General features: G+C 39.9%; 1 protein-coding gene across 1 annotated transcript in view; it reads right to left on the reverse strand.

The window, feature by feature from the left end:
* LOC149460956 (uncharacterized) overlaps positions 1-17,968 on the reverse strand; it is an 89,028-nt gene that overhangs the window by 54,775 nt on the left and 16,285 nt on the right. Inside the window, exons 4-7 of the mRNA XM_089679009.1 lie at positions 9,156-9,238; positions 7,537-7,653; positions 5,842-5,903; positions 4,295-4,442 (exon numbers count right to left, since the gene is read on the reverse strand). Of these exons, the coding sequence (XP_089535135.1) occupies positions 4,295-4,442; positions 5,842-5,903; positions 7,537-7,653; positions 9,156-9,238 (410 nt within the window). The remainder of the gene's footprint in view (positions 1-4,294; positions 4,443-5,841; positions 5,904-7,536; positions 7,654-9,155; positions 9,239-17,968) is intronic.

Raw genomic sequence — 17,968 nt, forward strand, 5'->3', positions numbered from 1 at the left:
GAGCCTGGTCCAACCTTCTTGCCCTCAACCTATGAGTGGGCAGTGAGCAGACTGATGATCTCTACCTCTCTTCTCCTGTCAGCATGTTCCTTGTCAGCAGAAGAACATATAGTGATTGGCTTCTAGTGATGCCCCTCACTCTCCCAATCTGAGTTGTACTACTGTACAAAGAACTACAAAATGCTGATAGTAAATCAAATTCAGTTACTTATACTAGTTATATTTCAAAATAAATGTAATAGTATTAGTGAATAAATAACTGCATTAACCTGATATTTTTTAAGCTGCCCAGAAGCCAATTTTCTCACCTTGAAAGAAATATACAATAATTGGCAAACACAAATACAGGCAAATAGACTGTGGGGGAGACTTACTAAAACTGGTGCACACCGAATAGGGTGCAGCTGGGCATGGTAGCCAATCAGCTTGTTCAATTAAGCGTTGACAATAAAACCTGGAAGCTGATTGGTTGCTATGCATAGCTGCACCATATTCTCTGTGCATGGGTTTTAGTAAATCTCCCCCTGTCTCTTCTTTGTATTTATTCCTGCTTTTTATGAAGGAGCAAACAAGTCCCCACACCCTGCCTTGTTTTACCTATAAGCACAGTACAATGGGTTACATACTGTATTACAGAAGATCAGTATTCATATTTGTCTACTCTTCATTTTGAATATACTAGCATGACTTCTTAGGTGTGTATAAAACTATTTGACTGTTTTTATATAGCCTGATTACTTCATGTATTCTTTGTTTTAGACCTGCTCTCCTGGTATGTTTTTAGAACACTGTTGACTTATGCTAATTTTAATCAGTTTGTTAGATCACAGCTTGTTTTCCAATAAAAAACTAAATATAGCTACAAAAATAAGTTATGTGAATAAGGCAGCTGCTCGTGTAGCTGTGTACTTTCTCTCTAATCAAACAAGAATAGAAGGAAACAAACTCATTTGTCATCATCATTAATAATCAGAATTGCTGTTTACTATTCACATGAATGTTAACAAAATATCTGTATTGAAATGTGAAGTGGAGTCAACAGATTATCAACCTATTTACGATATCAACAGATTTCAGCCAAGTTCACACTGGCATTGAAAGCAGGTGTTCGAGGGGTGTTTTTAGCGCTCCTCAAGCACCTATGCAAATGATACTATGAGCAGCACACAGGACTGTTCTCATTATCAAAACAAGAAGCGTTCGTGTTGCATTGTTTCAAAATTGAAGCCTCCTGTCGAGTCTGGAGGAGTTTGAAGCCTTTCAATGCCTCCCATTCAAGTCTATGGTGATGCCCTGCAAACGTGCTGGCAGGCGTTTTCAATGCGGTTGCAGCGCTTTAATAACATTATAGTTTATTATAGGCATTTGTGGTGCAGTTTTAACGCTTGTAAAACGCTTATAAAATGCATCAAAAATGCACATAGGGCATTTGGGCAGAGTTATTAACACTTGTAAAATGCCATTCTAATGCCCATACTAAACCTCTCCAACGCCTGTCTAATGCCCACACTAATGCTATAGGAGCATTTGTTAAGAGTTAGAAATTTAGTCAAGTGTGAACAAGCCCTTACAGAATAAGGGGAACATAAGTTCCATTTAAAGATAAGTGCAGCTTTTTTAAGTGGAACTAAGTCCACAAAGACTCAGCTCTTCTCAATCAGTGTAACATCCACAAGCTCCCAAGCTGATGCAGACATCTTTGCCTGTCTTCTCCTGGGTTCAGCATCTTTGGCTATCTTGGTTGACCAGTCCTGGATGATATAACTCCCACGCATGCACACAGAAGTTAATTGATCCCAGCAGATGCCACATAAATCTGCATGTACAACTCAGTGTAGAATCTTTAGAAGTTGGGGAACCGGCAGGTAAGAAGGTTGTCTATGTCTATTCTACAATAAAAAGCCTGCCTGCTTGGTTTTAGTAACCAAGGTTATGCTTTAACCTCCTTGGCGGTATGATTCTTTCCGATTTTTTGTGCTGAAAGCGGTACCATTTTTTTGCATGGAAATATGTAGTTTTTTATTGTAGGCTGTAATTTTTAGGAATAACTCACTGAAATCTGTCTGAACAAGAGTCTATTAAACATTCCGGATATGATAAAATTTGAAACACGAAATCATAAATTATAATTTAATAAATAATCAAAAAAAATAATAATAAATTTAATTCAATAATATAATCAAACCAAAAACACTGAAATTTGAAATACAGAGGCAAATTCGCACATCGCTCAGTAAAGTCGCAAAATCATTTTCAGTGTCTGATGACGAATTTCCCCACAAATCATTATCACTCAATTCTGCAAGTGGTTCTGATTTACTATCGCTGCTCTAAAACCGCTTTTGACATAAAGGGACGCTTTTTGGACGCCATGGACTTTTCTCAGTTTCCAGGCGGAAAGAACATTCAAAATGCAGGCAGGGCACAGGACAAAGCAGTAGGGACAAAATATATGTGACATGCATTGAAACAACAATGACAGCAAAAATGACATTTTTTTAAAAATTTCAAATTTCCCGCCAGCGCCTGTACTTCCCGACGTCACAGGGACCGGAACACAGGAGCCGGATGCCGGCATCGGCCGGAGGAGATAGCCGGGGACGCTGCAGGGGACACATCCCGGGAGCGAAGGACAAGGTAAGTGCTGCAGGGACCCCCAGAACAGCGCCGCATGGTAAGCCCGAGTGTAGCTCGGGGTTACCGCTTTTGGTATAGAAATTTTACCCCGAGCTACACTCGGGAATACCGCTAAGGAGGTTAAAAGAAAAGTATGGCCAAAGTTTGTTTGGCCATACTAATTATGTGAGTCACAGGAATGCTCTAACTTTTGCACTTCTGTCACTCAGAATCAGCCAACATCAGGCTAAAGTCCATTGTCAGCTGATGTCACAGACCCACTGCAATCAATAATGTCCTCCCAGATTCCTGACCAGAGCTGGCTTAGCATGCCGTTGAGAGCCTGAGCCAGCCGCTCCAGCCTGGGGCTCCAGTGAACACTGGAGGGGCAGAACACAGAGTGGTAATTGACAGTCACCACTTTCTGTTCAGAGTGGACCCAAGAAATGAGCAATCAGTGGTCAAATGATTGCTCAGTTCTTGGGCTTAGAAGCACTGGGAGACAGCTTGCAGCATTGGCCCGATGCTGCATCAGGTAGGTAAGTATGTGTGTGTTTTTTACAATGGAAATTCTAAAACTTCTGTCAGTTTGCCCTAAAGGGTCCCTACACGTTTTGGTTCCTGCAGGAGTTTTGTAAAAGTTCTTCCTTGTGCCTTCTCACCCTTTACTTCCAGCCACTCAGGGCAGGCATTTTATTAGACACACCTTCAATTAGCCTTGTTCTTCAATAAATCACTTATGTGGCATATCTGCAAAGTGTGTACCTAGACAATTTTCAATTTTACGCACAAGCCTCCCTCTCCTCCTTCAGAACATGCTCTAATAATACATATATTTTTTATTTTATTTTTTATTTTACCTAATCATGTACCAATCTCTGTGACATCATCACCAAGCTAAATTCTTGCAGGGTCAGCTGCTGCAAAGTCAGTTCCAACTGACTTACGCACATCCCCCAGAACTATAGCTCCCACGAGGCTCTTGGAAGTTAAGGCTGCAGGATTGTTTTGCCAGGAAATAAATTAGTGTAAATGGGTGGGGATAGGCAAGTCCAGTAAGAAAGACTGAATTTGTTTCTTGAAATTGTAGCAAAAGTTGCTACTGTTGTCAGCTCAGACAGAAAGAAGCATTTTTCTGTACTCTCAATGTTTTTAAAGAGATAAAATGTGGAGGATGTGGACGTATTGGAGAGATGTACCAAATATGTTTTGTATTTATTTGGCCTTGGCATGAATTTTAACTTTTGTTTACCACTTACAAAAATATGTCAAATCTGTGCCCATTTTAGTGAACTCTTGTGCTTCTAAAAATTAGGTGATGAACTTGGAAAAAGCGATAACAGCCAGAATTACATTGTCCCAGTGTTTTCCATATTAGAGAGAGTGCCAGCATTAATGCACCCGTGACAGAAAAAGATCCACTTCAATGTTTGACTCAAGTCTTTTAGCTGTCAGGTACTTCTATGGGAAGGCCTTATAACAAAGAAGAAGAAAAAGTAAGAGGAGGAGGATTACCATTTTGTAGATTTTAAAGAGGATTAGCTAGCTGAAAGACCGTCATATCAATGGAGATGTCATGTGATGAACCCAATATTCTTGTTTACAAGTAGCTTCTCATTCAGTTTTTATAAAGACTGCGAGTGCCCTTACAAAAAAAATATACCAAAGTGGTACTTACATAAACTATCATCATTTGCAATGTATCTGAACCGTCTGCATACTTGAGCAACATTAGCCAGGTCTTTATGCAACAAATAAGCAAAAATGTTAATCCACAGTTCATCTGGTAGAAGTAGCCACATGGAATCATGGTCTCCATCTAGAGCCTGCACCATAATTAAACATCATTTAGTCAACTACTGCATTCAGTCTATTATTAACAGCGTTGTAAAAGACGTTACATAATGAAAGTTGTTCTTATGTCACAATCACAGTGAAAATACTAATCAAAAACAGCATTATAAGTAAGGCAGCCCATACATGAGTGTGCTTTTTTTCCTTCAACCTACAGGTTAAACAAAAAAAACAGAGGTGGATTAAGGAATCCTCCCTGCTTTGTCATTGTATTCGGACAGCAGGGAGACTTCCCCGCCATCAGAATACACTGATCAGCGCTGCCACCTGTGGCACTGATCAAGGGCAGTTGTACAGAAATCCATTGGTAGATCGACTTCTGTACAACCACAGTGCCCATACATGGATCAAAATTCATCCAGTCCTTGCTGAATTGGCTGAATTTTGATCCAAGTAACCGGCTTAGGCTTTCAGGCTAGCTGGAGGACTAACTTCTAAATATTAAAAGAGAACTATGGCCAAACCGTCTTTGGTTACTTCTCTTTTAGGTCACAGGAGTACATTTACTAATGTACTCCTGTGACCCAAAGTCAGCTGATAGTAGGCATTTGCTGTTAACTGACAGGAAAGGGCTGTGTCACCCTCAGAAACATTCTTGACAATAATTTTGGTATCTACCCATCTGCCTAACTGGCTCTGCTTTTTGGCTCTGCCAGGCATACCCCCAACAATGTGTGCTGGAGGTGCAGTGATGGACAGTCAGTGTTTTCTGCTGTTTAATTTCCTATAGATTTACCTTCAACTTTGTAGATCAAGGGCCTGCCTGTTTGTATACAAATTGAAAGTGTTTAGACTTGACCTCATATTATATGGTTTTGGTAAATCTAAAGGAAAATCGTACAAGAAAATCGTATAATGCATGGTCAGCCTAAGGCTAAATCTAAACTAAAAAAAAAAAAAAGGTTTTTGTCTGACATGCACTATACCTTTGTTTTAATATATACTTTGCTTTGTAAAAAATATAAACAGCTAGCCATACAGCAGTTCAAATATAATTATTCACCTTACAACATTTTGTGACAGTGAATAACTAATATAATTTCAAACAAATATGCAATAAATTCACAAATTCAGCTCTATGAGGTCTGATTTCATCCTGTGGCTTGACATTTTCTGTGCATATTCTTTGACTGCATACTGCTCTATAAGTCTCAGTTTCTCTGTAATATTTCAGCTTGGTACCTATACATGGTTTCACCTGTATTCTCTCGTCACCTGTGGATTGTCTCCTCATTGCCTATGGATATTTAGAAACTCCACCCCATTAGCTTACTGACTATGATGTCTTGACCCACTATTACAAACAGTAATCCCGTGATATTTTTTGGGGGTATACTTTACTGTGTTTGTGCATTTTTGTGGTTTATTTACCCATTGAAGCCTGCAGGAAGAACCGTCTGAATTGTCTTTACAAAGATGCTCAGTAACCACCCCTGAAAACAGAAAATATAGTGAAAGCATGATAATGGCATTTCAGTATATAATTTACAGGGGTTGGACAAAAAAAATGGAAACCCTACATGATTTGCAGGTGTGAAAGTGACGACATGTTTCGCAGGGAAAGCAGAAGTGATGTAACATTCTTTTGCTTCTGCTGTGTGATGAGACACCTAGCTAACAGGCGGGAAGCCTCACTTTCATAATTTACTTTGTGCGCTGCTAGTAATACGGAGTCATGACAGAGCTTACTGAACTTCAATGATGGCAAATTGTTGGTGCTGCTTAGCTGGGGCCTCTGTGATGAAAGTTGCCAATTTATTTGCTTTGTTGAGAGGTACAGTATCAAAGGTTATGATGGCATATACAGTTTCCAGGAAAATGTCTTCTGAAAAAGCATAAGCATGGTCAACTGACCAAAGGAGACAAGAGGAGATTGCACAGGATTGTGACCCGGAGTAAGAAAACAGCTTCTGCAAAAGTGACTGCACAGCTCAATCTCATTCTTCATGGACCTGTAGAGCCCAACACAACTTTACAGTTCCACAAAGAAACAAAACTGAAACAAGTTTCCAGCCTTGCTTTGACAGACCGGAGATGAGTGGTGAGCAGAACCGTAACAACAAATAATAGTGTTTCCTCTTCTATGTGTACATTTACTGGCACTGCTGCAAAGGCTAACATTCCCCAACTCATCCATTGCTTTTCAAAGCTTTTAATAAGGCCAATGTAAAATAGTGATAGAAATTAAACATAACATAAATTGTGGTATTTGTATTAATTCTTCATTTTGTTTCCTTAGAACAAGCCTCTGTTTGGCAAATTAGGCTTCATAGATATCATTTATATAGAGGTCAATCAGTCTAAACATTTTAGAGAGAAGATACACTCTTGGTTTATCAAGCGGTGGGAAATGACCGCTGCTCAGTTCTCTGGCATTCTCAGAGGAGAGAGTTCTCCTCTGAATGCCTTTTTACGAAATGGTGTACATCACTTCTCCAAATGAAGGGAGAAGCGATCTACAAACACTTTGAACGCTGGCAAACGGCTGCTTTTACTATAATCTCGCGAGATCACAGTAAGAGATCAGTCAAACACTGTTTACTAAGCAGTGGTAAATTACTGCTGCTTCATTTGTGGTTCCTCTGATTCTCCAGCTCTGAGCTGGAGAATCTGGAGGAGAACACAGATCTCCAGTGAAGGGCTGACATCGCTCCTTCATACACTGGCCATCTGTGTGCTGAGATGATCAGCGGAGAACATGTTCTTCGCTGATCATCTCTGTTTCCTAAACCACTAATGATCGGAGATCAGCAACGATCCTTGGGATCGCCGCTGATCTCTGTTTCATAAAAAGACACCTTTATACCGTATTCAGCAAAATTCTAAAAAAAAAAAACAGCAACCCACAGCACCCAATTATTTTCCAATGATCTGGCATGAGAAAAGTCAGTTCTAATTGCACTTACATGTATAAGATCTCTTTTCTGAATAAGACCATATTGCATGGAGTTATATTATGGGACTTTTCCCTTAAAGTATTTTTACCACCGAAGTTCTGTGAGAGTTTTTTTATTTTAATCCAGCATTTGAAAGACATTGGATAATCTAAATAAGCAAACTACTTACATGCATTAACAGTCTTCATATAAGCAGCAGCAACACTTTTATATTCTTCAGCCTTGGCAAGAGAGGCAGTTTTTTTTCTTTCAACTGGTGCTGTCATCTTGCTGGACATACCATGGTCTAAAAGATACATGAGTACCATTGTACAAAAAACTTCATACCATAAAAAATCAACCACCAGGCTAGGTAGAAAACATTATGCATTTATCGCTGCAAGTAGTTTGTACATGAGTGGTTGAAAATTTAGAAAAATAGCGCCAGTGCAGTGATTTATGTTCCTTCAGCATGTTATATTTTTCAGAAGAGACAATTTGGCTTCTTCAGAAAGGGAAAGAGCGGTGGTAAAACAACAGTTACATGTAGAAACCTACCGTCAGAATTCACTTTATGCTGAAATTGCTTCAGTAAATTGTAAACTGATAGGTTTAGCATTTTACACATCATCATGGGTACTCTGTACTGACTTCAGATGATACTAAAAAAATAAATTTTTTTACCATCTCAGGGCCCTAAGTTTTAATGTATATATAAACAGCTGTGGTTATCCATTCATTGGAATGCTCAGGTTTACTGGTATACTGCTAACAACACAAAAAAACTATGTATTTGAGTTTACACATGTAGCACCCCTCTAGTTAGCCAGAGGGAGCTAGCTAATTTTTTTTCGAGACAGAAAGGCTGGATAGCAGCCTCGGTGTGAGTCAGCCAGGTTATTTCAGGTTAGGGCTGAGGGCTATGCAGATCAGTTCCCTGATATCTTCCCCTGCTCTAGGGACTTGAGAAGTTTCTAGAAGGCAGTGGGTGAAGGTGAAGAGAGGCTGACCTGCATACTTATGGGATTTTGAACAATCCCCAGACAGGAGGCTTGGCATGGGGTCAGGAGAGCCCTTAAATATGACTGAGCTTGATCAGCAGCAGGAGAGTTCGGGTGGAAGATGGAGTGAGAGGCTGGGATGCCGGAGCCTGGGAAAGGGCCCAGTGGGAAGGTGCCTACATTCAGGTTGGACTTGGAAAGGTGGATCACTTGACCTCACCGTTCCCCAGAGACAGGACCACCTGTAGAGTCAGGGAAGAAGCCAGCCCAGCAGAAAGCCTGAAGGCAGCCACCAACCTGGCAAGCCTGCAGGCAAGGAATGGTGAGTAATTCTACACCCCTTGGGCTAGAAAAGGAGAAAGGGTATTCTGGTGGAAAACCTAATCAGTCCCCATCTGGGGTTGTGCACTTAAAGTGGCAGATTTTGGGGCCCCTTGCTCAAGGAGTCCCTTAGTACAGCTGGATGAAAAGAGGATTCATCTGGGGTGGTACACCAGGAGAGGCTGGAGAGCTATCCAGGAAGATATCTACTGTAGAGACTTGTACATAGTTATTCAGGAGTTCTCCTCAGTTACAGTTTCCTTGGGCATCCCATAAATCCTTCAACCCCATCCAAGTTTATTACCCCCTTAATAAAATCACAAAAACAAGCCTAAGGACTGGTTACTGTCTCCCATGTACACGTTTAGCGAAAGCAAATGTGTGTTGCCTGCTGTGCAGGGCTATAGGGGGACCCAAAAGTCAACAACTCCAGGGGGTAGTGCTACACATATACTTAGATAACATTAAACCATATATATAACCCTACCGTGACTTGATGCTTTGCCATTCTGCCACTGGTTATTCTTTTTGGTTTCTGCTGAAGAGGGTCTTTGATTACTCTGCTGTGACCTGTAAAATTAATTTACAAATCAATAGTTAAATTAATATTAAAGCAGCTTTTTTTTGGTTAAAATAACTATACTTGCCAATATTAATGTGACTATAATTAGCATCAATGTATATCAATGTCAAATAATGGTTAAAGAGATCTGCTATGGATATTATACCAGTGTTAGAAGCTTGAAATGAAAGTTGTCACTCTGTCTCCCAGGCTGCATATAAGTCTTAGTGCAGTAAAGCTGAACCAATAAAGTTTTAGTGGTAGTATTAATGACGTTACTGGCTCAAAACTAGTTATCAGGATCAGGACCCATAACTTCCAGCAGCAGCTCTTCATGCTGAGCCACCTGGGATGCTGGACAGCCTCTTGTCTGATCCTTCTGATAATTCCCTTGTACCTTGTTTCTGGTGAACTTTGAATTCCTTGCTCCTCCCATAAACTTCCTATTTAAGCTATGCCTTTGCACTTTCTGTTTGCCAGATTATTGTGTTCTCTCCAGCTGATATCTTGCTCCTTTGCGTACCTGCAGCTGTCCTTTTCTCCACTACCACTCATGTCCGACCTTTGGCCTGTTTCTTGACTACGTTTCTCCTTGATCCCAGCCTGCAACCATTTGTCACTGACCTTTGGCTTGTTTACTGACTGTGCTTCTGCTTGATCTCTACCTGCTATATCAGCTTCCGGACCCCAGCTTGCTCACCTCCTGATGGGGCAATCCTGAGGACTGCGACCTAGTACTACATACAACAAAACCCATCTCCACCATTAAGAGCTCGGGTAATACCGGTTAGTGCCTTGACCCTGCACCTCGGGTGAACCCCATCATCTACCAGAGTGACCTGCTTGTGTACTTATCCAGCTGGTTGATGGGAGACTCTCTATATCTATAGCTACTGGTCTCCAAGCCTGACCCCTGACAGTAACACTAGCATTGTAACTCAACAGTCAAAAGATGGCAGCTTTCAACAGAGACAAAGCAGGTAGTGAAGTTCCACTCATACACAGTGTTAACCTTGCTGCAGGCAGAGGCTTATACCTGGCTCATTCATCCCTCTAAGAGGGGACAGAGCTTAGGTGGGCTTTGGGCCAAATAAAGTTGTATAGCAAATTGTATTCTGGTGTGTAGCTTATATTGCTTTAATTGCATGATAATGTTTGCATTGTGAAAGATTCTCCTTAAACTTTGTGGGTGTCCCCAAAATTCATAGAAGCATGACTCTCAGACTGGATTTATACAGTAAAAGATTAGCTGAAACATGAGGTCTTCAATCCAACCCAAATTTAATAAAAAATGTTTAAAGTGTTACTAAACCCACAACCGTACAATCAGTCCATATATGCAGTGAAACATGCTTCTTATACTCACTGTGGAACCTAATGAGTTAATCCTCTGCATTGCGTAAAAGGCTGTTTGATCCTGACTTTGCTAATCCTCCCCTTCTTCCAGTGTCCCCCTCTTATCTCTTGATAAGACATATCATGTGGAGTCACTCTGCACATGCTCAATTTGATGTTTATTGCCACAGAGGTTTTTTTCTTGGTAGAGTGCATGTGATCAGCACAGGGCCAATCAGCACTGTCCAGAAAGAGGTCAGGGGTTCTGCATCCTCCTAGAGCAAAATGAGAACTCCTCCTGCAAATTTTAACCAGTGCTCTGCTGGTCACTGATAGAAGTCACAAGACTGCTCTGCCTGCTAATGATAAAAGTTATTTAGCAGTTTATATTTACTAAAAAAATAGCATTTCCATGTTCTATGTACTGTTGGAGACCAGATATAGTGAATGCAGGGTCCTGGGTTTAGGAACACTTTAAGGCCATATGGCCTAAGTGACTAAAGCTACCTATCAGCACCACATCCACACTGACCTATATGAAACCCGTACACTTCAATACAATCTAATAATAATAACAGAGCAACTTGACAACAAATGTACAAAATAAGTAAATTATATTTATGCCACTTACATAAAATATAAATATGTTTACCAATAAAACAAAATCTAAGTATAATTTCTTTACAATCCCATTGGACCTTATCCTATAGCCTTATAGAATTGTGACTAAACGTATTTTTAAAAGCAAAAAAACGAAATGCTATAGATAGAGCGCAAAGAATTGATATTAGACACTAAAAATGTTTTCTTGGCATTTCACAAGGTTTTTGCTTTGTTGTTTTGATATATGAACACTGCTTGTTCCAACATATTCATGAATGTGTGTAGTTGTATATTCTTGTAACATGTTCTGCTCATTATCTCTTTCTATACAGACGGATGAATTGTTTCATTTCCTCCTGACAGACATTTAGTAAAATAAAAAATGTGATACTTTTACAATACATACTAAAAGGTCTTTTTTCCTTCATCAGTAGAGCATAATTAATGGGTGAAAAGGCAGAGGTTTGCTGAATGCCTGTAACAGAAATACAGCCAGGAAAGACCATAATAATGGCTCTCCTATCAACAATGTGACCACAAGACGTTCATTTCATTAAACTAATTACCTGACATCTTAACAGCATTTTCTCTTGGATTAGAGAATTACATTATGCAATATTACTTTATTTGCCATAATACTACATGTAGCTTATCTTATATTTGTATTCTTTCAAATAGTAAAATTGTTTTCTCAATTGTATTATGTGTATATATGATATTATGTAACTGAATGTATAGTAGTTACTTCAAATGAGTGTAAAACACTCATTCAGAAATGTATGCACAAGCTGTAAACATTGCTTTCCAATTATTATTAAAGCCAGCGCAGAAAAAGTCTATACTTAAATTAGCTCTATTATTTAAATATCTCTCAATTCAAAACTATTCAATAGACTCTGGGTGCCCATTTTTTTCTCAGAAGGGCATATAATCTATAATCTCCTAGATTGTAAACTCGAAAGAGCAGGGCCCTCGAACCCCTCGTGTATCACATTGTATTGTTTTCGTACTGTCGCATGTTCTGTCTCCCTTTGTAATGTACAGCGCTGAGCGAACTGTTGGAGCTTTATAAATACTGTATAATAATAATAATAATAATCTAAGAAGGATTCAAGAGAGTGATGAGTGGAAGACAGCCTTCAACACCTAGGACAGGCATTGCAAATTACTTGTGAAGTCCTTTAGGCTAGGTTCACACTCATGCGGTTTGGTACATCATATGTGGTTCGCACAGGATCCTGTGCAAATCACATACGAATTGTGTGCGGTGCGATTTGAGCGCCATACATTATGTATGGCTCAAATCGAAATACATCTGCACCAAAAAGGTGCAGGACCAGGGGCGGACTGACCATTTGGAAACTCGGGCACTGCCCGAGGGCCCGGGGTCAGTAGGGGGCCCCATGAGATGCCCCTGGTACCTTTTTCATAGGCTTTTTTGAGTTTGGGCAAGGACACAGGGGCCCCATGATCCCCTATTGCCCGGGGGCCCCATGAGTTGTCAGTCCGTCCCTGTGCAGGACCCTTTCTTGGATTCACACTAGAATCGAATCCCATGGGTATTCGCAGCTATACGATCCGAATCTGCACATCACACCTCATTTTGCGGTCCAATTTCGGAGTGTTGTTAACTTAACATACACACCAGCAGCGGTTCACATGAACGAGGTACGATTCTGATGAGGTGCAGAATTCGCACAGGAAACGCTGTGAATTCCGGACCGCATCAGTGTGAACCCAGGCCTAAAGTGTTCCTTAACCCACAACAGTAAAATCAGTCTGTATATGCAGTAAAGCATGCTTGTTATACTCACTGTGGAACCTAAGGGGTTAATTCTCCACATTGTGTAAAAAGGATGTTTGATCCTCTCTTCTCTGATCCTCTCCTTCCTCTATTGTCCCCTAAATATCTCTTCATAGAACAGAGGTTTGGAGTCACTTTGCACATGCTCAGTTTGGTGGGTATTGTTAGAGAGGTTTTTTTTTCTTAGGAGGATGCCTGTGATCAGCACAGGGCCAATCAGCACTTTCCAGACAGATGTCAGGGATCTTGCATCCTCCTAGAGGACAATGAAAACTCATCCTACAAGCTTTAACCAGTGCTCTGCTAAACACTAACAGAAGTCACAAGACTGCTATATACTGCTGATGAGAAAAGGTATTTGGCAGTTTATATTTGCTAAAATAATTGCATTTCCATTTCTGTGTACTGTGAGAGACCAGATATAGTGAATGCAGGGTCCTGGGTTTAGTAACACTTTAAGTTACGCAACATCCCGGCAGTCTTCTAATCAACAAGGTCTTCTGTGACCTCTTGTCTATTTGTATTATAGTATGCATAGATAACATTTTTGTCTTTTCCCCAGACCTACAGTCATGGCCAAAAATATTGGCACCCCTGCATTTCTGTGTGGGGACCACTTTGCCCAGAAAATTGTTGGAATTACAAATGTTTAGACATTTTCATGTTTATTTATTTTGTTTATATTGGTATGACACAAAAAAGTGGAGAACCAAAAAGCCAAATCTGACACATTCCACTAAAACCCCCAATAATGGACTGGACAAAATTGTTGGCAGCCTCAATTTAATAACTAAAATCAACCGCTTTCTGTAACCATCAATAAGTTACAAGAGAGGAGAGCCGGTAATCAGCATTCCTCAAAGGGGACATCTACACTGATCATCAGGGCACTGATGATCAGTGTAGCCCCATCAGTGCCACCTGTGAAGCCCTGCAGTGCTCTCACCACTGCCTAGTGACACAAAATGGCACCAATCACGTCACTTCACTGTGAGGAAGTTGGAAGTAATGAAACGCGTCAGTACGGGACTGTGCGGCAACTGGAAGTGACGAAAACGGAACTGGAAGTGATGCGATTGGTGCCATTTTGTGTCACTCAGTGGTGGTGAGAGCACTGCAGAGCTTCACATGGTTCGGTTTCACTATCTGCAGCATTTTTGAGCTTGATATTCTTTTTACTCTTACAAGTGGCTATCTATTTGGGTTAATAAAGAAGGCATTTTTGTACTACACCATTTGGGTTTCTCTTTTGTGTTTTTTCCATTACATGACCATTTGGGAGGTGATCACAGAAGAGGGAGAAAGGTGGTTGTGTCCATTTTCAATGCCTTTATACCTATTACCAACCAATCCATGGAATGATACCTGTGCATCCAGAAGAGAGTGACATCTTGGTGTATGGGAAATGGTGATTGGTTTCTTTAAGTGATTTGGCCAACCATGAGAGTGGGGGGCATATTTATTTGGTAAGTGCACACCCAAAAGGGAGGGCATTTCATTTTGTACACGCTGTGAACTTTTTTGGAGAACTTGAAGATTTTTGTAGGTTTATTAAGAACTTTATTTAGGACTTTTTCACATCAAAAGTCATATTTTGACATTTGGTTTTATTGTTTTATTCACTATATGTTATATTGAGCTACTGAACCACTGTAAGTTGTTCCTTTTTGGTCACATTGATTTATTAGAAGTGGCAGCAATAATCTGAGCACCGATTGTATTTTTTGGCACGTTATTTTAAGAGCGTTTTGTTTGTTTTTGTATGTGCATGTACGTGTTTTGTGTGTTTCCATCTCTTAGGATGTCTTTTTGTTACATGTAGACGTCAGACGTCATAATTCTCATAACTCAGAACCTTGCATTGCAAACAATTCTGCTTAGTAGAGTGATTTCCTTGAAAGGAGGGGATACTACATACAGTATATGGTCTTTTGATTGACAAGCCCATATGTAATACTATTCTTGATCTGAAACATGGCTTCATAAGTTATAGTTAATATATCTCAATAATGTTGTATAACCAAAAATCGACTTATGTAACACATATTACCAACTTATAAAACATAATTAAATGCACACAGATACTACTAGAATATACCATTTTATAATAATTCTATTTTGGTTCACGTCTAACTCCCTTGACACCCTACACCAGAGATCTTCAAATCAGCTATGCCCATCTACAGAAATTTCCTAAATACTCAACTTCCAGCTAGTTAACTTAACTCCAAATACTCTGACATTTTTCTGGCTCAGCTATAACAGAAGAATTCAGCACTATCACTTGTTCAAGGCCTACCACACATGTTAATATTAATTATGATTAATCATGAAAACCAAATATTTTGCAAGCTTGCCATAAATATAAGTCCTATAAGTGCAGAATTATTAATTTAGAATTACAATTTAACACTCCCTCTCTCGGAATGCAACACTTTTGGGATCCTCCTCCAGCACTGGTGTCAATGAGTCTAATAATAATAATAACCCTCAACGTTGGTGTCAGTGGATGCCATAATAACCCCAATCATTGGTTTCAGTAGATACAATATTAACCCTGAACGTTGGTGTTAGTGGATGTAATAATAACCACAATCACTGGTAGAAATGGATGCAATATTAACCTCCAACATTGATGTCAGTGGACACAATAACTACCCTCTGCATTATTGCCAGTAAGTTCAATAATAACCCTCAACAATGGTGTCAGTAGACACAATAATAACTCCCATCATTGGGGACAGTTGACACAATAATAACCTCCAACCAGGGGCGGACTGACAACTCATGGGGCCCCCGGGCAATAGGGGATCATGGGGCCCCTGTGTCCTTGCCCAAACTCAAAAAAGCCTATGAAAAAGGTACCAGGGGCATCTCATGGGGCCCCTTACTGACCCCGGGCCCTTGGGCAGTGCCCGAGTTTCCAAATGGTCAGTCCGCCCCTGCCCCCAACATTGATGTTATTGGACACAATAATAACTCCAGCACTGGTGTTAGCAGTTGCAATAATAACTTCAACATTCCTGTCAATAGACACAATAATAACCTCCAACATTAATGTCATTGGACACAATAATAACTCCAATCACTAATGTGAATGAGTGAAATAACAACCCTCAACATAGATGTCAGTGGATGCAATATTAACCCCCAACATCAATGTCAGTGGATGCAACATTAACTCCCAACATAGGTGTCAGTGAGTGCAATAACCTCCAACTTTGGTATCAGTGAGTGCAATAACCTCCAACTTTGGTATCAGTGAGTGCAATAACCTCCAACATTGGTATCAGTGAGTGCACTAATAATCTTCAGATTGGTGTCAGAGGCCACAATAATAACCCCCAACATTGATGTCGGCATCTGTCTTCCAGGTTCCGTTCCCTGCGAGTGTTGGTACGTATGGGGGGGGGGGGGCGGAACCGGCAGAAATTTAAAAAATTAAAAAATTTGATATTCACTCAATACACGAAAAGCTGATAGTATTACATTACTGTATCAAAGCATTTCACATACATTTTGTCCCTAGTGCTTTGTCCTGTGCCCTGCCTGCATTTTTACTGTTCTTTGTGCCTGGAAACTTGAGAACGTCCATGGCACCCAAAAAGCATCCCTTTAGGTCAAAAGCGGTTTTAGACCAGCTAGAGAACAGCGATAGTAAATCAGAACTACTTGCAGAATTGAGTGATGATGATTCGTGGAGAAATTCATCATCAGACACTGAAAACGATTTTGCGACTAAGCTCAGTGATGTGCAAACTTGGCGCTCTATTTCAAATTTCAGTGTTTTTGGTTTGATTACATTATTGAATTAAATTTATTATTATATTATTATTTTTTCTGAATATTTATTATATTATAATTTATGATTTTGTGTTTCAAATTTTATCATACCCAGGATGTTTACTAGACTCTTGTTCAGACAGATTTCAGTGAGTTATTCCTAAGAATTACAGGCCTACAAGAAAAAAAATACATATTTCCATTGAAAACAATGTATCGCTGTGAGCACAGAAATACTGACATAATAAGACCGCCAGGTTAACTGGACACAAGAAAATGTACTTATATCTTTACCCAACCAAACAACTTAATGGTCTGTAGATATTATCACATCTATAGGTGATCGGCTTGCTAATTTCGATCCCTACTCACATGTCATCCTGGACCAGGTGCGGACTGACCATTTGGAAACTCGGGCACTGCCCGGGGTCAGTAGGAGGCCCCATGAGATGCCCCTGGTACCTTTTTCATAGGCTTTTTTGAGTTTGGGCAAGGACACAGAGGCCCCATGATTCCCTATTGCCCAGGGGCCCCATGACTTGTCAGTCTGCCCCTGTCCTGGACACTGTACAGTAATTGCATTCTGTCTTTGACTGCTTGGCCTCTCACTGCTGTGATATTTGTAGCTTTCCTATGATCATGTCTCAGCAGAAATATTATGTTACATGTGCAAATCATATCTAGGCCCCAAACAGGAGTTGCTAACCAAGAACCAGAAACATAGAGCATTTCCTGAAGTCATACAAAGGATTATAGAGTCCATTCATTAAAATGGAATAGTTATATTAACTCTTCTTTTATCCAATGCTAATTGTATTCTTTTGTGACCTGAGTCTTATAAAAATGTATTTTTGTTTCAATACCAGAGAAGAATCCAAGGACTGTATGGTTCAGAAAACTTAGGAAACACACAAGGCTCCATATCACTTTAACACACTTCATGGCGCTGTTCGTAGCTCAGTTTGTACATAGCTAGTATCTGATTCACTGTATTTCTCAAGTCACCACAACAAATTGTTAATATTTTTCTGTATATGTACAATGACATGTGTCAATATATAACTGTGCCCAATAAATGTAAATTTCTGCTTCCTATTGGAGGAATAAAATAAAACTGAGGTGTGTTTTCTATTGTTTCACTGAAAATCCATACATTTGTTAGCAAGTTTTAGTCTACAACGTGTGGAGCCATCTAGTGGATTTTACATGAAGG

This window comes from Staurois parvus, unplaced genomic scaffold (genome assembly GCF_062004578.1).
Source record: "Staurois parvus isolate SC_StPar_1 unplaced genomic scaffold, SC_StPar_1.0 ptg000215l, whole genome shotgun sequence".
Classification (NCBI taxonomy): domain Eukaryota; kingdom Metazoa; phylum Chordata; class Amphibia; order Anura; family Ranidae; genus Staurois; species Staurois parvus.